Here is a 22,873-nt window from a genome sequence, read left to right as displayed (position 1 = left end):
GACAAGGGAAAAAATAATCAGTGGTTACTGGCCTGAAATCGACCTTTCTCTGTGCCATAAATGAGACAAGGCAGATTGTCATGAGAAAGAGAGGGAAGAGGAAGCTCTGCAAAGCCATGATTGTGCCAGTGAGACTTTTCCAGAGACAGCTGCCAGAATAGACCCAACTGATAGACGCTCTGCACAAGGCACGAGTCATTCACCCAGCAGGTATTTACTGAACACAACCGCTCTATGTGCCAGGCACATACTAGCTGCTGGGCATGCAGTGAAGGGGGAGCCTTCTTGCTCTCTGTTTCCCACTGGTCTGTGAGTAAAGTTAGGAAAAGTAAATGAGACTCAGGAAAGGCTCAAATGTTAATTATTCCTGTAAGAATTACAAAAGAACAGTCAAGAGGTAGATCAAGTCCAATAAACTGAGAGCAGGCAGGGGTGAATCTCTGCTCTATGTGACAACTGGCTTCTAGTAGAGGGGATGCAATGCCCTAAGGGAGCAATCAACAGATGCCTGCCTTAACTGAGAAGGGAGACAGCTCCAAGGGGAACTGTAGTTTTGCAGAGCTGTTTGTTCCTTTGAGTTTCTTTTTCTCACCTATGGTGATCCCACTAGGATCAATGAGAAGTGAGAAAAAGAAACTCAAAACCCATTCTTTAAAAATTTCTAATTAATCTCAATTAGAAAAATTAAGACAATGTGAGGAATTCCCAGGGTTAAAGATTCTAATACAGTGATCAGCAAAGTTCTTCTGTAAAGGGCCAAATCATAAATATTTTAGATCATATGGTCTCTGTTACAATTACTCAACTCTAATGTTCTAATCCAAAGGCAGCCATAGATGATATATAAATGCGCAAGGCTGTTTTTCAATAAAAACTTACAAAAACAGGTGTCAGGCTGAATGTGGTCTGCAGGCCATAGTTTGCCAACCCTTGTTCTGGAATAAACAGCTCATCGACCATTCTACTCTTTTATATCTGTGACAAGCAAAGGAGCTCAATGAAATGTCTTTTTCCAATCTAGATTTATTCTCCTTACCCTTAACAAGATGTATGGCTGATTTTAATGTTTAATTAATAGATTTAAATGTTTGATTAATGAACAGGTTCACATTCCTAGTAAAAGACGAGGAGGTGGTACTTTCTGTTCTAAACTTATGTTTCATGGAATTAAACGTGTTAGTGTAATAAGAGGTTGCTAGTTACCTACCTAAACATAAAACTGTGTCTTTATTTGAATAAATGTCCTTTTAACTTCCCATGCTTCTCAAATAGTGGCGCTGCTGGGTATGTATATATCAACATGCCAGGGTACACCTGAATTCACAGACCAATCACAGGTCCTGCTAAGGAATCAATTTACTCAATGGCAACAAATGTTAAAATCTGTAAGTTAAACTTCTGGTTTAAGATGGTGCAGTAAAGTCAGGCATGAAGATCTTCCTCCCCTTAAGGTATAAACAGCAAACAGCGTTTTTAAAAACGCAAATAAACTAATACCAACAAACATAAAAAAGGGCTGGTGGCCGAAGAGCCAGCCTGGAGCAGCTCTACACAGCTCCACACTCTCCAAAGAAGCTCTAAGGAAGATTTCACTAATAATTGCCATCCCCAGCAACTTACAGAAAAGCAAAAGACCCGAGAAAAAAAATGCAGAAATAGCCATGACAACAGAAACTCCTCCCAACTAACAACCGCCCAAAAAGGCAGGAAAATCCCTGCAGCTGGCCATAGTGGTGCCACCAAGTGGGAAGAAGGCAGGAGAGGAAGCACAGAAGCATCAATCATCATGAGAGCTGATCATCTTAAGAGAAGTGAGAAGGTGGGAGACTCATGGAGAGCCTGGGTGAAGCCCCTTCCTGTCCTGTGGTCTTAACCCATTTATTTTTATTATTTTTAATTAATTATTTCTTTTGAGATGGAGTCTCGCTCTATCGCCCAGAATGGAGTGCAGTGGCACGATCTCTCCCTGCAAACTCCGCCTCCTGGGTTCACACCATTCTCCTGCCTCAGCCTCCCGAGTAGCTGGGACTACAGGTGCCTGCCACCATGCTAATTTTTTGTATTTTTAGTAGAGACAGGGTTTCACTATGTCAGCCAGGATGGTCTCGTAGTGATCTGCCCACCTCGGCCCTCCCAAAGTGCTGGGATTACAGGCATGAGCCACTATACCCAGCAGTCTTAACCCATTTATGCTGTAGGTTGCAATTTTGTAAATTTTTGCATGAGTGAAAAATCAGACCTTGCTGATGACCTTGAGCAGTAGGATATAAATAACTCCTATATGCTTAGCGTTCCAATAATGGAACACTAGGCATAAGTAGGTTAACACAGGATCAAACTGGCTTTCACATAACGTCTCCCTGTTTTGTTTTAAGAAGCAGAAACACTGCTAGAAAAAGACTGGGCTGACTCTCCTGGATGGATGCTAAAACTCCAAGGTCTCATAAACAATCCAAAGCAGAAGGGAAAAACCAGAGAGTGCACAGCCAACCAGGAGACAAGAGCTCCACTAAGGAAGAGAACGCAAAACCAGGCAGCCCAGCCAAGACAGCCAGAGCCTGGCGAGGTCTCCACCTCGCACCTCACACCTGTGTCTTAATGCCACCAAACCCAGCACCGCAATTCCAGCTCAGAGCAGCAGCCACATGCCTCAGACATCAGGGGAAGGTGGTCAAGGAAGATTCACCCTCACTAAACCAGCAGAAAGAGAAGGGGTGGACAGGGCTGTCACTGTAAGGATAAGCAAAATGGATAAGGACAAAGGGAAGTGCATTTATGCAAAACTATAGCAAAAAAAGAAAAAAGAAGCACAGTATACAGAAGATAGGTGAAGAATCTACTCAGAAAGAAAAAAAAAACCATCAAAATAAAAGCATTCCTGGGAATATTTCACCCTATAGAAAAATCTAAAGATAAGAACTCAAAAAGCATGAGGATGAGATAACAGGAGATGAAAACGGAGCTGACAAAGCTAAGGAAATACAGAGAGAAGCCTTAGCTGAGCACCTAAAATAGTTACTGTTCTCTCCTCTGCCCTCTCTACCCCATTACTTTGTATCATTAAGTAACATACCCTACTGTATTTTTTACTGTCTGTCTACCTTCCACTAGAACACAAGCTCTACTGGAACAGTCATCTTGTTTACCTGTCCCCTAACTTATGCCCCTGTGTCCCCAGGCCGCTCTGACATAACAGTGAACTCTTAAAATTGCTGAATAAATAAGGAAATGAATAATTACAGCAACAAGAAAATAGTAGACGAGAACAAACAAAAATGATCCAACATAGACATAACTAATACTTCAAAATTAAAGGTCAAAACAGAGAACATAAATAAATGCAAAGATTTAACAAAAAAAAAATTTTCCTGATTCCAAGTAAAACTTTAGTCTGCCTGTCTCAGAAAGGCACACAGGCTCCAGAAAATTGATATGGAAAGATAAATACAGATACATCCGGGTTACACGAACTAAAAAAAACAAAACAAAACCTTATGGGGAGAGATTACAAAGGTTAAGTAAGCCTGGCCTCAGACCTCTCCAAAATATTCAATATAAGAAAATGATGGAATAGCATCTTTCAAACGGAAACAAACTGTGACCCAAGAATATTAATCCAGCCAGGTCATCATTCAAGAATGGTCAATAGGCTCATATGTTTAAACATGAGTCAAAAGAAAATTTAACCAACCAATAAGTAAAAGGAGAAGCTGCAGTAGGACTGGTGAATTGATTTTTTTAAAAAACAGATCAAAGACTGAACACCCACTAAGAAATATGTTTTCAAAAGATAACTATTATAATACTTGGTAACACAAAAATAACATTGGAACAAACAAGAAAGAAAGGAGGAGACTCATAGGAAGGAATATGAGTGTTTATTTTCTTCCCTTTCTAAACAGAGTCTATTAAGTCAATAAACAGGTTTAAAGTACATTAATTAATGTTACAAAGAAAACCACTACAAGGACTAAAATAAGACCACAATAAGCAGGTAGAGGTAGGAGCAGGGAGAAGTTAAAGAAATCATATGAGTGTAAACTTTCCCATTTTCCAGAGCAGGAAATCTACAAATATTGAATAAATTTCCTAATTCATGAAAGAGGGTAATGATATAAAGTAATTAAAGGTAACTACTAGAAGAACTGAAAAAGATAGTAAGTTTCCAAATCCAAAGAAGTATGAATGTATGAGCACACACAAAGAAAAAAAGAACCTGTATCACAAAACAGAACTAAAAAAAATACTACAAATTAGGAGGAAAAACATAATTAAGGTCAAAATATACCTGATATCAGTAAATATTGTGTGAAAAAATTTCACACATCCCTAATGATAAGGACTCGGTTGTTGCTTCCTATGATTACCATCAGACATCTTAATGGATTATTTGAAAGTTCTACATTGATACTCACCAACCATTTTACTCTGAAGGAGAAGAGTGCACTAAAGGCAAATATCACCCACAGCACTGGACAGGCAATAAGTCCCAACCAAAAGATTCTTGATTCAGCCTCTGACACAGTTTTATTCTCTTGAGAGGACTCCTATAAAAGAACATAAATTCAATTATCATGTTGTGAGATTTATCAATAAAAAGTTCAACATGTTTAATAAAAAACATATTACTCACAAGTTCAAATATTAATACAGACAGCCCAAGTCCTAAGTCAGAAGCCAAAAAAACATGACTTCCACTCTTGTAATTTTAGGAACTGATCTATATTAACTCAAGAATTTTGCATTTTGCATTTTCAGGACAGGATGGATGGTTTACCACAACACATGACAGTAAAGAGTGGTCTCTGATAGGCTTCTATTCAATTCTTCTTGCACTTGTACTACTTATTCATAAGGAAGCTCTAAATGATACCTTTCTGACTAAGGATCAAGGAAATCACAGTTATAATCATTCTGGAGACTAAAAGGTCAAATTAGCATCCAGAGGGGGAAAAAAAATGGAATTAAGGGATTCAAGACAATTATCAAAATGTCTTAGCAATACCCAGGAATTTACAAGGGTAGTAAGTTGTGTCCAAGGTAGATTCCATAATATAAAAGAATACAGGCTCATTGAACACAGTGCCACTTTCTTAAAATAACTTGTCAATACCCTTGATGTACTGTCGCCAAGAATTTGGTCCTCTGCTTCCAAAACTTATTTCCATGAGGAAAGTGAATATTCACTATACTGTAGCAGGCTAACCCAAAACAGACCGGGACCCCCAGGGCTCCTGAAGGCAGAAGTTTGAAGAATAGAGTGCTCTGATCAGCTTTTCTATCCAGTTGCACTCCTCCTCCTCCTTTTTCCTGCCCAGAAAGGAAAGACGACCACAGGAGCAAAGACAGAACAAGATGTTGAAAGCAGTTATCTGCTGGGCATAGAGGGATTCATGGAGATACTAACGAAGGCAACACAGAGGTATTTTATCAGCAGTCCCTGGCAGGCAGCTTAGCACACTGTATAAACGCTGACCCAGCGTCTTTCCTCAAAGGATTCTGTTCTGTGTATTGCTTGTTTCTGGTCTGAACTAGACAGAAAAATGCATTAAATTCTAGAAGGCCATCTCCTTTAGTACTGACATGCCAAGTGATTTGCTAAGTGTTTTCAATTCTGAATACTTCATCTTCTAATATTTAAATATAATCTACAAATAATTTAGCTGATAACACTATTTAAAACAAAAAAGGCACTTTACCTTTCTAGATTCAAATACCCAGTGGCTCTTTCCATCTTCATCAATGTGATTCCACCAACGTAGGCCAACCATTAGTCTACCTGTGACATTCTGGTGAAGGTTAATGTAAACAGGCACATTTTAAAAGCATTATTTAAAGATCTATCATCAGCTCATATCTTAGTGTAACATTTCACACACAAAAACCTTCAGCTTTACCTTCATAATATCCAGTTAGTAAAGACTACTATATATCAGGCCTGGCTAAATGATTAAGTAAAATGATAATGGCAGTACTAGTAAAGGTAGAGGTAACAGAGCAAGCCACAAGTCTACCCATAAACATTACCCCTTCTCTTTTCCCTCATGAACAATTTGCCCTTTCTCCCGTTCCCTAATTTTCCCTGAACTCCTTGCTATTTGGTTACTGTGACCTACCTTACATCCTGACTATAGCTACATATATTTTACAACTACATATCCCCAAAAATGGTTATATACACTAGCCTTCAGTCAGTCTCTCAAGTGTACCAAGCTCTTTTCCTACTTACTAAGGTAACAAATTCCTTTGATAGCTTTCCTAATGTTTATTTACTCAACAAATATTTACTGAGCATCTACTATGTGCTGGTAATACAACAGTGACTAACAGATCCATCTCTTTTCTCAGAGAAAGAGGTGAAGAGGAAGCAGACAACCAATGTACAAATGTACCATTATCAACTGAGGTAAAGTCCTGCAAGGGAAAAGTGTGGGATGATTGAAGAGTATAACAGCGAAATTTGATCTAGTCTGGGTATCAGAAAATGACTCTCTGAGGAATCAACATTTGGAATGAAATTTAAAGAATAAATAAGAATCAATAGTACCGGGGATGTTTAATTAATGATGTCCACTAATAGATTCAGTGGTTCTGTGAACTTCGATGGGTAAAAAAAATGTTATCTTCATTTCCATTAACCTCTGGCTGAAATTTAACGTATCTTTAAATTATGAATGTAGACAACAAACTACGAATGTAGGTAAAATTAAAAACACCCTGACGAAACAGAAATCACAGACATTTTTTTATTTTGTACTATACCTGCTACAGTTATCTCAAAATATTGTAGGTTTTTTTTGTTTTGTTTTGTTTTTTGTTTTTGAGATGGAGTTTTGCTCTTGTTGCCCAGGCTGGAGTACAATAGGGCGATCTCAGCTCACTGCAACCTCTGCCTCCCAGGTTCAAGTGATTCTCCTGCCTCAGCCTCCCAAGTAGCAGGGATTACAGGCATGCGCCCCACGCCCAGCTAATTTTGTATTTTTAGTAGAGACGGGGTTTATCCATGTTGGTCAGGCTGGTCTTGAACTCCTAATCTCAGGTGATTCACCGGCCTCAGCCTCCCAAAGTGCTGGGAATACAGGAGTGAGCCACCGCGCCCAGCCTCAAAATACTGTTTAGGCTCACCACTGCTTTGAAAGTAGTTAGCATATCTTTAAATTATTAATGGAGACAACAAACTACGAATATAGATAAAATTAAAAACACCCTGACACAATAGAAACCACAGACATTTTTCATTTCATACTATACTTGCTGCAGTTATCTCAAAATATTGTTTATGCTCACTACTGCTGTGAAAGTAGTTATTAGACCTGCCACTAGATCTTACCATTAATAAATGTATAAAGTATCGTAGTCCTCCCTTATCTGCAGGGTATACAATCCAAAACCCCCAGAAGATGCCTGAAATTGTGGATAATACCAAACCCTATATATGCTATATTTTTTCCTATACATACATACCTATGATAATGTTTAATTTATAAGTAAGGCACAGTAAGAGATTAATAAGAAATAAAAATAGAACAATTATAACAACATAATCTAATAAAATTTATGTGAATGTGGTTCTCCTCATGCAATATCTTACTGTAGTATAGCGTACTACAGTAACTGAAACCACAGAAAGTGAAACCTCAGATAATGGGGGGACTACTACACATATCACTCAATCAAAAATTTACTTTTTTAATATTTTTAAATTATATTTCAATATAAGTGACTTCCTTTGTAATCTTATGTACCTTATATACGTGAAAACATTATCATGAGTCTATGAAAGGGGCCCATGGCATAAAAAGATTAGGAATCCCTGTCTTAAGGTGATGTGGGAGCAAGAAGAGCATTCCAGATAGAGTAGTAGGCACTGACGCCCTAATGAATAAAGTATAATCTATGGATTTATGGGACTTGGTCATTAATAAGATATGGAGTAGGAAGGAGGCAACTGATACATTTCTGGTTTGCTCAAGTAAAAAAAGTAGTGATTCCAGACCCCGTGAAAGGGAACACTTAAAGAAGAAGAGTTTTTGGGGAGCGGAAGATGACAAGTAGTATTTTACACGTTAAGATATGAGATGCCTGGCCAGTCATGGTGGCTCACTTGGGTTCAAGACCAGCCTGGCTAACATAGCGAAACCCTGTCTCTACTAAAAATACAAAAATTAGCCAGGCATGGTGGCACATGCCTGTAGTCTCAGCTACCAAGGAGGCTGAGTCAGGAGAATCGCCTGAACCCGGGAGGCGGAGGTTGCAGTGAGCCGAGATCGCACCACTGCATTCCAGCTTGGGCAACAAAGCGAGATTTCACCTCAAAAAAAAAGATCTGAGATGCCTTCAAGACAGCCACATAAAAACGTGAAGAAGACACATGGAGAGGCCTTGAGTTGTGAAGACAAACCTGAATGGAGATACAGATCTGGGAGGCAACACAGCTTACAGATCAGCAATCAAAACCAGAAGCACAGATGGCACTCCTTAGGAAAGGAATACAGAAGAAAAGGAAGAGTCTTATGAAACCAAAATTCCTACGGGAGAGATGTTAAGTGGAAAAAAAAAAAAAAAAAAAAGGGCTGGCAAGGGAGATCTAAACCAGAGGTATTTTCAAAGAATGCTCTCAGAATACTTTCAAACTCTTCCACGTTCCCATTTTCCAACCCTTTCCTGCTTTTATCTTTATTAGCTTATTTTCCTAATTTCTCAGGCCTATTGCTTATTTTTGAAACTGGATTCAAGCAGTCCATTATTTTCCCTCTTTCTATTATTTTCCCTCTGAATTCAGTTTTTGACATATTCAGAAAGCTTGACTGTAAATGATCACCATTAAGGTATAAATAACCTATATTTACAGTTTTTTGCTTCCTTTTAAACCCAATTACATAACAGTTGGTTTTTTACAAAGAATTCCAATTTTGACAACCACTTTCTATTAATTTCTAGTTCTGTTTCATTGGACTAGAAAATGTAGGTGCTCTGGGCAATTTTATTTCGATTTTCTTCACAGTGATATTTAGTCAATCTTTGTAAATGCTCCACAGGCACTTTACAAGAAAGTATTCTGTCATACAAAGTCCCAAAAACTGCTATTAAATTGATGTTGCTAATTATTTCATTCAGATCCTTGAGACCTTAGTTATTTTTGGCACTTTGGTTTGTTAAAGATTGTAGTTTGTTAGACTTATCGTAATGCTTTCTATCTTCTAATATTTCTAATTTTTTTAATACATAGTTTGATATAATTTTACTCTGAATGATCTTCACTGTGATTCATAAAATGACATTTTTTTGTTCCTCTTTGTGCTTATTCTGATTCATATCTCATCTGATAATCATACAATGCCAAGTTTCTTTTGGTTTGAGTTGATCTGATGTTATCTTTGCCTTCTTTTATTTTTTCTAATGTCATTAATTTGGTTAGATCTTTTGTTTGGACTTTGATTTCTGACCCGATCTTAATATTCTTGTCTTTAAATGGGTATATTAATCAAATTACATTTACTATAATAATGAATTTGCATTACTTACATCACCTTATACATGTGCTTTCTGATTTAAGCTTCCTTGATACTTGCTTTGTTTTCCTTCTTTTGCTCTATGAACTGTTTTACTTGTTCCATCTTCTCTTATGTTTCAGAAGATACATGACTTGTTTTAAATTTTACTAATAGTTGTCATTAAATTTTTAAAACCATTATTTAACCTTTTTTACTCAATTTGTCAGAGTGAAGAATAAAATAAAAACCAATATAAGCTTTAGCATTTAAACATGCGTTTAAATTATTTTCCGTTCTCTACCTCTTCTTTATCTTCATTAACATCACCTAGGGCAAGCCTATCCAACCCTCTGCCCACAGGCCTCATGCTGCCCAGGACAGCTTTGAATGTGGCCCAAGAGAAATTCATAAACTTTCTTTTTTTTTTGAGACAGAGTCTCACTCTGTTGCCCAGGCTGGAGTGCAGTGGCGCGATCTCAGCTCACTGCAAGATCTGCCTACCGCGTTCACGCCATTCTCCTGCCTCAGCCTCCAGGTTAGCTGGAACTACAGGCGCCCGCCACCATGCCCGGCTAATTTTTTTTGTATTTTTAGTAGAGACGGGGTTTCACCATGTTAGAATGGTCTCGATCTCCTGACCTCGTGATCCGCCCACCTTGGCCTCCCAAAGTGCTGAGATTACAGACATGAGCCACCGCCTGGCCGAGAAAATCGTAAACTTTCTTAAAACATTATGAGATTTTTTTGTGTGTGATTTTTTTTTTTTTTTAAGCTCATCAGCTAATGTTAGTGTATTTTATGTGTGGCCCAAGACAATTCTTTCTTCCACTGTGGCCCAGGGAAACCAAAAGATTGGACACCTGGGGGTTTAGATAAAGATTGCTTTTTTGTTTTTTTAGTAAGTACATTGAGATTTATAACAATTATGACACATCTCTATTTTAACTGTTTCAGAACCCTGCTTATCCGAAGTCCACTTAATAACCTACCTATTCTTGACTTCTTAATTTTGCTTCATATCTCCATTGTTTGGCTATCTACAATTTTGCCAAGGATAAAAGGGTGCCATTTTTTAAGCACTTGTTTAAAAACAAAAAAACAAAAACAAACAAAACAAAACCTTATCAGAAAATAAACTATTTTGATCACATTTTTTAAAACTCTAAACCCAGAAAAATTTTAAGAGTTTGGAAATTACCAGGAAGATCTGACTGGAAAGCATATTCTATTTGGCTGAATAGAAATTTTATGAACAACAAAAAGAAACGCATATCAAAACTGTGAGTAGGTATGTACTAAATACTTTAGAGCATAAAGTAACAGAAGATATTCAAATAAATGCAAGCCAAAGAAGAGTGAACAAAAGAAAAACCTAAAGAAAACAGACCTTTGAAATCTTCCTTCTCGGCATTATGTGGCCTATGGAAACTGGCCATCACCAAGCCAACCACTTCTGATATCTGTAAGAATTAAAAGATGGCCAGGCGCGGTGTTTCACGCCTGTAATCCCAGCACTTTGGGAGGCCGAGGCGGGCAGATCCACTGAGGTCAGAAGTTCGAGACCAGCCTGACCAACATGGAGAAACCCACTCTCTATTAAAAATACAAAAAAATTAGCCAGGCATGGTGGTGCATGCCTGTAATCCCAGCTACTCGGGAGTCTGAGGCAAGAGAATCACTTGAACCCAGGAGGCAGAGGTTGCTGTGAGTGAGCCAAGATCATGCCATTGCAGCCTGGGCAACAAGAGTGAAACTCCATCTCAAAAAAAAAAAAAACAAGAATTAAAAGATCTAAAAATGGATACATTGGTGGGTATGAATAGGGTTGTAACATCTTACTGGTCTTTGAATCAGTATATGTCTCTGAAACTCCAAAATTAGCCTTTGATTTTTTTTCTCCACTATTTTACTATGAATATTTTCAAACATACAGAGTTAAATTTTACAGCGAATACCCAAATATCATCTAGAGTCCATATTTAATATTTTATTATGCTTACTTGATTATCTATTTATCCATGTACCTATCTATCCATCCATCCATCTCTCTAATCATTGTTCTTGAGTTTAAAACCATTTCTTACACTCCTTTCTATCCCCTACAGCAGAGTGTCTCGACCTTGGCACAACTGACATTTTGGGTAATTCTTTGTTGCAGGGGGCTGTCCTGTGTGTTAGGATATTTAGCAGCATATCTGCCCTCTATCCACTAGATGTCAATAGCACACTCCTCCCACCTCCAATATTTGGACACCGACAAATATTCAGTGGGTGGCAAGCTTGAGAAACACTGCCCTAAAGCATCCATAGGAGCTTCTGCAAAAGGTAGGTATTTTTTAAGTATTTGTGGACAACCTACACTGGGGCCTTATCTAGAAATTATATACAGCACACCTACAGGTAAGCCTGAAGCAAAACCCATGGTATGGATTAGAAGCAACATTGTAGGGTCTATGATTGCTAGTCACATTTGTTTATTTGACTTTGAAGCTGATGTAGGTTAGAATATGGCACAGAAAAATCAGCAGCACAGTAACCTACATGTCTCATCTTGTATTGTCAAAGGGAAAAAATGAAAAAAAAAATCTACATGCAATTTGATATATCTAGCACTTTAACAGACAAGGTTTGAAGTAACAAAAGATTAATACTAATGCAAAATGCTCTCATTATTTTATATATCATTTTCATATTAAATATAATTTTCAAATAAAAACAATCAAAATTACCTTCACTGCCCAAAAGTCACACGACAACAACAAGATAATTGTCACCATACAGGTAATAAAGCTGCTGCTGAGCAACTCACAGAGAAGATAGACGACGATTGCACTGACTCGAAAGAATAAGTGGAAAAATGATGCTACTGGATGTCTGAAAACCAAAACACAATATGCAATTACATTTTACTACAGGTACTAGCAAATGTAGAGAAAAAATGTTTTAGCCGTGGTGTAAATGTGAAGAGTTTTGTCAAAATAAGAGATGACTTTAGGAGAAAGCAAACGTCCTACCTCGCTTTTTCTTAAGTCCCACTATTTGACTAGGCCCTGTTGTCACAGAAAATACACTATGCACAGATGACTTTAACACTTCATTGAATATAAACTTTCACAAAATATATAATAAAGAACTTTACCTCGCTTGGAGAAATAAGGAAACTATATCTTAGAATCTGAATCATATTTTCAAATCATGCCAAAAGAATTCCTTAGCCCTCAGAAATCACTTCAGAAATTAAGACAAAGTTATCAGGTAGTTTCTTGTTTTGCTTCTTTCTTTTCTTTTTTTTTTTTTTTTTTGAGATGGAGTCTCGCTCTGTCGCCCAGGATGGAGTGTGGTGGCACGATCTCGGCTCACTGCACTCTGCCTCCCAGGTTCACACCATTCTCCTGCCTCAGCCTCCTGAGTAGCTGGGACTACAGGCGCCCACCACCACGCCCAGCTAATTTTTTGTATTTTTTTTTAGTGTAGGGGGGTTTCACCGTGTTAGTCAGGATAGTCTCAAAGTTCTGACCTCGTGATTCACCCACGTCAGCCTCCCAAAGCGCTGGGATTATAGGCGTGAGCCACTGCACCCAGCCTGTTTCTTGTTTTTTAACACCTTTTTTGAGACATAATTCACATATCATATAATTTACTTACTTAAGGTAAACAATCTAATGGTTTGTAGTACATTCACAGAGTTGTACAACCATCACTCCAATCAATTTTACAACTTTTCATTACCCCAGACAGAATCTTTGTACCCACTGGCAGTCATTCCCCATTTACCTTCAAACTCCTCAGTATCTAGCAACAGCTAATCTATCTTGTCTCTACAGATTTGCCTATTCTGGACTTTTCATACAAATGAAATCACACAATATGTGGTCTTTTGTGACTGGCATGAAAGATGAAAGAAAAGTGAAAAACAGCATTTTAGCAGGGTTCAGGTAGAATCTGCTTTCAGTAAGTGAATTTCTTTAGAGAGAATTAAATTTAGAATAGAAATGTCACGTGATTTTGAAATGTGCACAATAAATCAAAATGTAATGTATCTATAGAAACTATATGAAGAAATGGTACATTCTTGGAAAACAGCACAGAATTAAAACACAGGTGTTCAAATAATTGGATTTGCTAATTTTAAAACTCAGTATTAAGTAAAATTCCATATGCCAATTATTCGCAAGAAAATCTGAAATGTCATCTTGGTCTTACACTAAATACTGCATGTTGTCAAACTAGCAACAGGCAGTATTCACAAGCACAGCGAAACGACGACATACATACAGAACAGCACTGGACACTAACACAGTTCATGCAACTTCTCCTCCTACCTGATTTTGGATTTTCTTGGTCTATTAGTCGTCTCCTCTTCTGCATCAAACAGGGAAACATCTTCAGTGTCATCATTACTATCCTAGTAGGAAAAATAAATGGTCAAGAAGCAAAAGGATATTCAGTGTTTACACAGTCACTGCATGCAAAACTGCATACTCATCAAAATAGAAGATAAAATAATGTGGTTACAGCATCAGGAATTCAAAACCTAGGAAAAGGACACATGCAGATCCTCCATCCCATCCTCCTCAAATCATCTGGCAAAAACCCCAGGTAATAATCCAGGTCTCAGCTGCTCCATTCCTGCCCCTAGGCTGCACTTTCTGAGAAAACTCTGGGGTGCAGATGATGCTACTACAAACTTAACACCTATCCTCACCTGTTCTCTCCCAAGTCACAGAGCAAGCCGAGGCTACTAGGGATAATCTCAAGGTTTCTGGCTCCTTCACAAAATCATCTGACTGCATCCTTAGTTCCATGATCCCTTCTCACAACTCCTTCTCTTCTTATCCAAGGCTAAACCAATTATTTGTGCTCAGAATAACTTCTTTTCATGCCTCCTCTGGGACTTGTTTCATCATTTTCCCCTTTATTTACATTTTCTTCTACCTTCAAGTCTATCTATTGGATCTTTCTTTTTTGTTGTTGTTATTGAAATGGAGTTTTGCTCATCACCCAGGCTGGAGTGCAATGGCATGATCTTGGCTCACTGCAACCTCCATCTCCTGGGTTCAAACGATTCTCCAGACTCAGCCTCCCAAGTTGCTAGGATTACAGGTGAGTGCCACCACGCCCAGCTAATTTTTGTATTTTTAGTTAAGACGGGATTTAGCGATGTTGGCCAGGCTGGTCTTGAACTCCTGAACTCAGGTGATCTGCCTGCCTCGGCCTCCCAAAGTGCTGGGATTACAGGCATGAGCCACCAAGCCCGGCCTCTACTGAATCTTTCTAATCAGCATATGCATATAAACTTCTTCAAGGCCACTTATTAGGCAAAAAAGATTTTAAGAACCCTGATCTTGAATCTCCCCTTCAATCCTCTACCTTCCCAAAGCATTGCTTCCTTTTACAACCTTAGCCTGTTTTTGTTGTTGTTGTTGTTGTTTTTGAGATGGAGTCTTGCTCTGTCACTCAGGCTGGAGTGCAATGGCACAGCCTCAGCTCACTGCAACCTCTGCCTCCTCAGTTCAAGTGAGTCTCCTGCCTCACCCTCCCAAGTAGCTGGGACTACAGGCGTGTGCCACCAAGCCCGGCTAATTTTTTGCATGTTTTTAGTGGAGACAGGGTTTCACTGTGTTAGCCAGGATGGTCTCGATTTCATGACCTTGTGATCCACCCGCCTTGACCTCCCAAAGTCCTGGGATTACAGGCGTGAGCCACCATGTCCGGCCCCATAACCTTAGGCTTCTAAGAGTGGTTCACACCTCAATTCACTGCAATTCCCCTCAACGACAACGAACCTGCTCCTGTTCCTCTCCTAGTGCCACTCAACAGCCTCCCTGCCTTTATCCCTATTCCAGCCTCTCCTCTACATTACCCAGAGCAATCCTCCCAATATGGAAATCATACCATGTCACTCTACTGCTCAAATTTTTCAATGGCATCCCTACAAGTATAGGATAAAATTTAACTCCTTCACATAAAGCATAGAAGATCACAGAATCTAATGCCCCATACTTGCTTCTGACACTGTCTTCATTGAGCACTGTTGAGCACTGAAGCAATACTGTTAACTACATGGTCTCTAAGAAACACTGCAATCTCTCTCCCATCCCCTGCCTTTCACATGTTGTCTCAGAAAACTCTTCCCTTCCCCATGCCCTGCTCACCACCAGGCAAATACCAAATCATCCTTCAAGTTTTTTAGCTCAAATACTGAAATAGCTGAAAACCTGCCTCTGAAAACCCCATGTTCCTACAGCACTTGGACAAATCTCCATTTGAACAATTATCTCGGAGTATTCTTATTGCAAGTCTACCCACTCCTACCTCCATATATAAACTGCTGGAAGACCTGGAGGACAAGGTCTTTTGTGTGTGTGTGTGTGTGTGAAACAGTCTTGCTCTGTCGCCCAGGCTGGAGTACAGTGGTATGGTCTCGGCTCACTGCAACCTCCACCTCCTGGGTTCAAGTGATTCTAGTGCCTCAGCCTCCTCAGTAGTTGGGATTACAGGAGTGCATCTCAGCTAATTAGCCTGGCTAATTTTTGTATTTTTAGTAAACAGAGTCTCACCATGTTAGCCAGGCTGGTTTCAAACTCCTGACCTCAAGCGATCCGCCCACCTCACCCTCCCAAAGTGCTGGGATTATAGGTGTGAGCCACCACGCCCAACCAGGACTGTCTTTGCATTGTAATAAATCCTGGTGTCTAGCAAAGCATTTAGCCAAGTGATACAATATTTGTTGAAGGCATGAGTAAATAAGCAAAGGAGGCTATAATATACAGCTGACTGTGATCAGGGCTGAGAAATCTAAGTACAAATGGGAGCTGGGGAAGGAAGCAAATCATTCCTACTACAGGGCACTGGAGAAGTTTTCTGGAGGTGAGTTTAGCAGCTGGGCCCTGATAGTCCGCATAGGCCTCCCTAGACTAGGTATATTTTGAAAGGCACAGGTGGGAATACAGGAAGTTTGTCTAAGAAATGGCCAAGTAGCCCATGCAGTAAGTGACGGATGGGAGAAGCTCCTATTGAGCTAAGACTGAAAAAGTAAAATGGATTCAGATCTATGAGACTAGTGGTTCTCAACCTTCGCTACAATTAGAATGCTCTATTTAAAAAAAAAAAAAAAAAAAAAAAAAGCTGATAATTGGGTCCAGCCCTGTGTTTCAGATATAACTGCTTTGAGGTGTGATCACAATGTAGAGCCAAGATTGAGATCCACCATATGATGTTATGAATAAAAAGCTGAGGCCTTCTGCTCTTGATCCCAACAGTCTAATCGCCATCCAGCAGCCGGGGAGACTTTTTCACATCAAATCATATCATTCCCCTACTGACACCCCTCAGCACTATGACTGAAAAACAGACTCCCTATCATGATCTATCATGATCTGGTACCTGCCAATATCTAAGACCTTATCTCCGGCCACTCACCCTTCATGAACTGTGGCAGGCTGAATACCTCCTCACCCCTGCCAAAGATGTTTAGGTTCTAATCCCTGGAACCTGTGAATATGTGAATTTACTTGGCAAAAAGAGTTTCACAGATGGGATTAAGTTAAGGATCTTGAGGTCAAGAGATTACCCTGGATTACCCAGGCTGGCCAGATGATGTGATCACAAAGGTCCTTACAAGAGAAACAAAGGAAGGTCAGTCAGAGAAGGTGATGAAACAAGCAAAGTAGGGATCAGAGACAGAGATTCGAATACGCTGCGCTGATGGCATTAAGATGGGGAAGGGATCCCAGGTGTTTAGAAGCTGAAACAGGTAAGGTAACTCATTCTCCAGAACCCCTACCCACACCTTGATGTTTAACCCCTGGAGCCTCATTCTGGACTTCTGACCACCAGAACTTTACAACAGTACATAGGAATTTGCTGCTGTAGTAGCAATAGGAAATTTATACAGTACCTAAGCTCCTGCCAGACTGGCTTTTTTTTTTTTTTTTTTTTTTTTTTTTTTGAGACAGGGTCTGGCTCTCGCCCAGGCTGGAGTGCAGTGGAGCAATCAGGGGTCACCACTGCAGGCTCTACATCTCAGCCTCCTGAGTACTGCAAGCCACCATACCTAATATTTTAATTTCTTGCAGAAATGGGGTCTCGCTGTGTTGCCCAGGCTAGTCTCAAACTCCCAGGCTCAAGCAATTCTCCTGCCTTGGCCTCTCAAAGTTCTAGGATTAGAGGCATGAGCCACCATGTCCAGGCTGGCCCTCTTTTCAGTTCCTTAAACATGCCAAATTTAGGCCCCATCAGGTTCTTTTGCACTTATGGTTCATACTACTTAGAACACTTCTCTTACCCTGCTCTTTGAAAGACTGATTTCTTCTCATTTATTCAGTAAATACTGAGTGCCTACCAAGTGCCAGGTACCGCTGTAAGTGGTACAGATTAAAAAAAAAAAAAAAAGACAAATAGCTTTGCACTCCTGGAGTTACATTTACTAATGTACATTTACTAAGATGGGGAAGACACAAAAGATTTCGGGGCAAAATCAGCAGTTTGATTTTGGACATTTTAAGATGCTAGTATTTTTAAAACCAAAAAGCATTGAGAGGGAGATCCACTGGAGTGTTCTAACTGTAAGACTGCATGTTCTGACTCATCTGTTAAATACAGAATTCTGGCTACTGTAGTAAAAATCTGGAGGGGTAGGGGAGAGGAAGGAGGGACAAAGGCACGAAGCTAGGAGACTGGTTAGAAAACTACTTCCATCACGAGGCCAAGAAGTAATGGCTTGGTCTAGGATGGATGCAGTGGAGGTGATGAAAAATAGATCCCAAATACATTTTAAGGTAGAGCTGACAGGATTTGCTGACGGGTTGACTGGGGAGGTGGAGGAAGGGTAAATAAAAGGAATCAAGGAAGATTCCAAAGCTTTTGTCCTGAACAACTAAAAAGATAAAGATGGCTAAGACAGATTCTTGGCATTCCAATAATTAGAGATCACAAAGATAAGAAGGAATACACAGTGGGGACTGAAAAAGAAGTACTAAGGAACATGAGGTGAGCCAGGAGGGGGTAGTGTCCTGGAAACCAAACGAAGTGCCTCCAGGAGGAGGATCCATCATCTGTGTCAAATGCTGCTCACAAGTAAGATGAAAACCAAAAAGTGACCACTGTATTTTTTCTTCTTCTTTTTCTCTTTTTGAGACGGAGTCTCGCTCTGTCGCCAGGCTGGAGTGCAGTGGCGTGATCTTGGCTCACTGCAACCTCCGCCTCCCAGGTTCAAGCAATTCTCCTGCCTCAGCCTCCCGAGTAGCTGAGACTACAGGCAAGGGCCACCACACCCAGCTAATTTTTGTATTTTTAGTAGAGACAGGGTTTCACCATGTTGGCCAGGATGGTCTCAATCTCTTGACCTCATGATCCACCCACCCCGGCCTCCCAAAGTGCTGGGATTACAGGCATGAGCCACCGCGGCCAGCCACTGTATTTTTAACAGGTCATCGGGGACCTCAGTTCCAGTATGGTTGGGAGAGGAGAAGAAAGGCTGACTAGAATGAATACAAGAGAGAATGGAAGAATTAAAAGACAAGTACATATGATACAAGTCTTTAAAGGAAAAAGAATGGGGTGACAAGTCAAAGAGCATATGGTGTCAAGTTTTCATTTTTTAAGGTAAGAGAAATTAAAACATGTTTATATGTCGATGTGAACAAACGTTTAAAAGGATCAAAAAATTGACGACGGAAGAAAGAGAATTACTGGAACAATGCCTTCCAGTAGGCAAGAGGAGATGGAAACCAGGACACAGCAGACAGGAAGACCTAAGAATGGAGCACGGACACTCCAATTATCATACAAGAATATGAGACAATGAGTAAACATGCAAATAAATAGGCAGCTAGTGTGAAAATTGTCTTCCAATGGCTTCCATTTTCAGTGAAACAAGAAGCAACATTACCAGCTGAGAGAGGATAAGAGAAGAAATGTTGAAGATTTGAGTTTTAATAGTTGCCTAAGGTGAGAGGGTGAAGGGGCTATAGAAATGGAGAATGACCGCCTGGCAGCACTAAGGGCTCGACTGAGGTTCGCATCACAAACTTACCAAGTGGGAACAGGCCTTGCTCTCGCCTGTAATCTCAGCACTTTGGAAGGCCAAGGTGGGTGGATCACCTGAGGTCAGGAGTTCAAGACCAGCCTGGTTAACATGGTGAAACCCCATCTCTACTAAAAATACAAAAATTAGCTGGACATGGTGGTGGGCGCCTGTAATCCCAGCTACTCTGGAGGGTGGGACAGAAGAATCACTTGAAGGCGGGAGGCGGAGGTTGCAGTGAGCTGAGATCGCGCCATTGCACTCCAGCCTGGGCAACAAGAGTGAAACTCCGTCTCATAAATGAATAAATAAATAAATACATAAATAGTGGGAACAGTCGGCATGGTTGTGTTTCTCCAGCCTCATCCGGCCTGGGTGCCAGGTTCAGATGTCAGAAGCATGTGAACCTGAACAACTCCATCTTCAATAGCAGCTGGGTAAAATGAGGCTGAAACCTACTGGGCTGCATTCCCAGACAGGGCATTCTAAGTCAAAGGATGAGATATGAGGTTGGCACAACATACAGGCCATAAAGACCTTGCTGAAAAAACAGGTTGCAATAAAGAAGCCAGCCAAAACCCACCAAGACCAAGACGGCCACGAGAGTGACTACTGGTCGTCCTCACTACTACACTCCCACCAGCGCCATGCCAGTTTACAAATGCCACGGCAACATCAGGAAGTTACTATGTTCTAAAAAGGGGAGGAATGAATAATCCACCCCTTGTTAACCATATCACTAAGAAATAACCATAAAAATGGGCCACCAGCAGCCCTCCAGGCTGCTCTATGGAGTAGCCATTCCTTTACTTTCCTAATAAACTTGCTTTCACTTTGCCACTTTGCACTGCAGACTCACCCTGAATTCCTTCTCGCCTGATCCAAGAACGTTTTTGGGACAGAGGAAGTCTCCCTCTGTCGCCAAGCTGGAATGCAGTGGAGGTTGACTGCAACCTCCGTCTCCCCAGTTCAAGCGATTCTCCTGCCTCAGCCTCCGAGTAGCTGGGACTACAGGCATGCACCACCACGCCCAACTAATTTTTGTATTTTTAGTACAGACAGGGTTTCACCAAGTTGGCCAGGATGGTCTCAATCTCTTGACCTCATGATCCACCCACCTCGTCCTCCCAAAGTGCTGGGATTACAAGCGTGAGTCACCGCGCCCAGCCAAGGACCCTCTTTTGGGGTCTGAATCAGGACGCCTTTCCTGTAACATAGCTGAATTTAACCATTATTAGATTTTCTCCACTCAAGGCATCTCCTCATAAGCAGTCTTTTCTGACCACAAATCTTCGTTGTCCTATCCTCAGACACTTGCTATTTCATCACCCTGCCTTTGCAATTATCTGAAAATATCTTTGGTTATATAATTTATCGTGTCTCCCCACCCCACTCCCATCTCCTAGAACCCACTTCTCTAACCCGAAAATAAGGGGCAAAAAACTTGTCTGTACTGGTCACAGCCCTATCCCTGGGCCTACAACCATGTCTGAGTCATAGTAACCCCTCAATAAATTATGTGTGAGCCGAAACAAAAAAACACGTAAGACAATCTAAGTGACTATAAATACTAGTTTTTTTCTAAGAAGAAGAGATTATTAAATTAATCTTACTAGTCTCCGGTTGCCAACATGTGCACTACAATTTAAGAGCACACAAGAGAGAATCATCAACAACATTAGTTTGGGAACAGCAACTTGAAAGCGAGGCTCTGGCGGTGTCGCCGATTCCTACAAGATCGCATCGCAGCTCTGGGGGTCAGGGATCTAAGAGGCCCGCAGGCCGCTACTCCACACCTCCACCCCCGCACTAAGGGCTGAGGAAAAAGAGACCCCCGCTCGGGCTGGTCAACAACGGGCGTCTCCACAGCCGCAAGCACTACCTGCTCGGCGCCGCACCAGTCACGCCTCCTCCAGAGGCCTCAGAACCCCCAGCTACCCTCCTCAGACAACTACCCACAGCCTTCCACTCCCGGCCGCCCCGCTCCTCCTCGAGTTCGAGTAGTGGGCGCAGGGAAGGCGGACTCCAGTCCCCAGGAAACTGCAGAGCCCATCCCACGAGCCGCCATCCTCCCTGCGCGCCCTCAGCCCCTCACCTGCTGCAACATGGCGGCCCTACGCCAGCCCTACTTCCGGGAGCCACGTCAGCGCAGCAGCGTACGGGTCCGGGTCGGAACTGACGCGACTCGTCACCAAAGGCCAGGAGGGACCACTGTAGGAGCCTCAGTCCGGCTTCACTTCCGCTTTGAGGGAGCAACGCCGGAGGAGTAACTCCGGGGGCGGAGCGAGCGGGGGCGGAGCTGCTGTGTGGGGCGGGGCGAGAAGCGCGGACACGGCGGAGGCGGAGCCTGGAACAGGAGCGAAAACCGGCTGGGAAAAGCATTGGGACCACAGTGAGCTCTCAAGTGGAAAGCTTCATGGTCTGTTTTGAGGAAATGTTTGCTGTTCCTCCAGTGCAAATTCTGAAGTCATTCCCGCCAGCGTCGCTGCCCGGAATGCAGGAGGTCGGGGTTTTATTCTATAATTTAATTTTCTTTGAATATTTTACAAAGACGTACTCCTGTACAGTATTACTTTTGTACTTTAAATTGTAGAAACAACTTTTTAAAATATGTGCTTGCGAAGAAGTAAAACGTTAAGAAAAACAAGGCAGGAGGACTCTAGAGTAAGTAATGGACGGCATTATTATGGGAGGTATAACCTTAGACGCCAGGAAACTAAGGAATAGGAGTTGAGACCTTGCACCCTGGAGCTTGGACGCCTGGGTCCTCTATTGCCAATCATATCACCAACCTTTATGTACTTCTTTCGTCAGTCGTAAAGTGGGGATGATAATGGTTTCCTTACTAGTAAATGGGAGTCGTTATTCTTATTACTGTGTTAAGTCCAGCAGCTCATGTGTGATCTTGCCTGAACAAAGGATGTGAAATTGAGGGGCGTTAAGTCATTTTTGAAACGGTAATGATGACAGTATCCTATCTGTCTGTCCTAGTCAGACTGCTGTTGTTGGCATAGTGATATTTGCACGTTCCCTTGATTGAAGGGATTTTCTCTATTAAAATAACAAATTTTACATGGCTGTTTGCCAGTGCCATTTAAAACCTAATATTCTAATAATGAATGAAAGGGGAAAAAACACACACGCGTTTCTCAAAGGCGAGAAAGTTCGGCAGCACAATCGCATTCGTGCCCTTGGAGATGAAAAGCTGACAAATTTGGGGCCTGTACATCCAGCCTGCCCATGGCAGGTTTTCAGTGGTCCACTCAGTGCTGTGGAGTTTTGTGGTGTTTTTGTTTTTTAAGGCATTCTGTTTTAATTCATTACCGTCTTTTAATTTTTAATAGCTAGTTGT

At 41.0% G+C, this 22,873-nt stretch overlaps 1 protein-coding gene across 6 annotated transcripts in view; it reads right to left on the bottom strand.

The window, feature by feature from the left end:
- TVP23C (trans-golgi network vesicle protein 23 homolog C) overlaps window positions 1–21,930 on the bottom strand; it is a 59,328-nt gene extending 37,398 nt beyond the window's left edge. For 3 of the 6 annotated variants that reach the window (XM_050763468.1, XM_050763469.1, XM_050763470.1), the window contains exons 1-5: window positions 21,617–21,930; window positions 13,817–13,899; window positions 12,224–12,368; window positions 5,700–5,789; window positions 4,416–4,547 (exon numbers count right to left, since the gene is read on the bottom strand). In XM_050763468.1, coding sequence (XP_050619425.1) covers window positions 4,416–4,547; window positions 5,700–5,789; window positions 12,224–12,368; window positions 13,817–13,899; window positions 21,617–21,628 — 462 coding nt within the window. In that variant the 5' untranslated portion in view covers window positions 21,629–21,930. Of the gene's footprint in view, window positions 1–2; window positions 976–4,415; window positions 4,548–5,699; window positions 5,790–8,401; window positions 8,478–12,223; window positions 12,369–13,816; window positions 13,900–21,616 lie in introns of those variants that run through there. The other 3 variants (XM_050763471.1, XM_050763472.1, XM_050763473.1) reach the window with 3 other exon arrangements.
- Between the last annotated feature and the right edge of the window lie 943 nt (window positions 21,931–22,873).

The sequence above is a fragment of the Macaca thibetana genome, chromosome 16 (genome assembly GCF_024542745.1).
Source record: "Macaca thibetana thibetana isolate TM-01 chromosome 16, ASM2454274v1, whole genome shotgun sequence".
Taxonomy (NCBI): domain Eukaryota; kingdom Metazoa; phylum Chordata; class Mammalia; order Primates; family Cercopithecidae; genus Macaca; species Macaca thibetana.
This window is presented reverse-complemented; position numbering and strand designations above follow the sequence as displayed.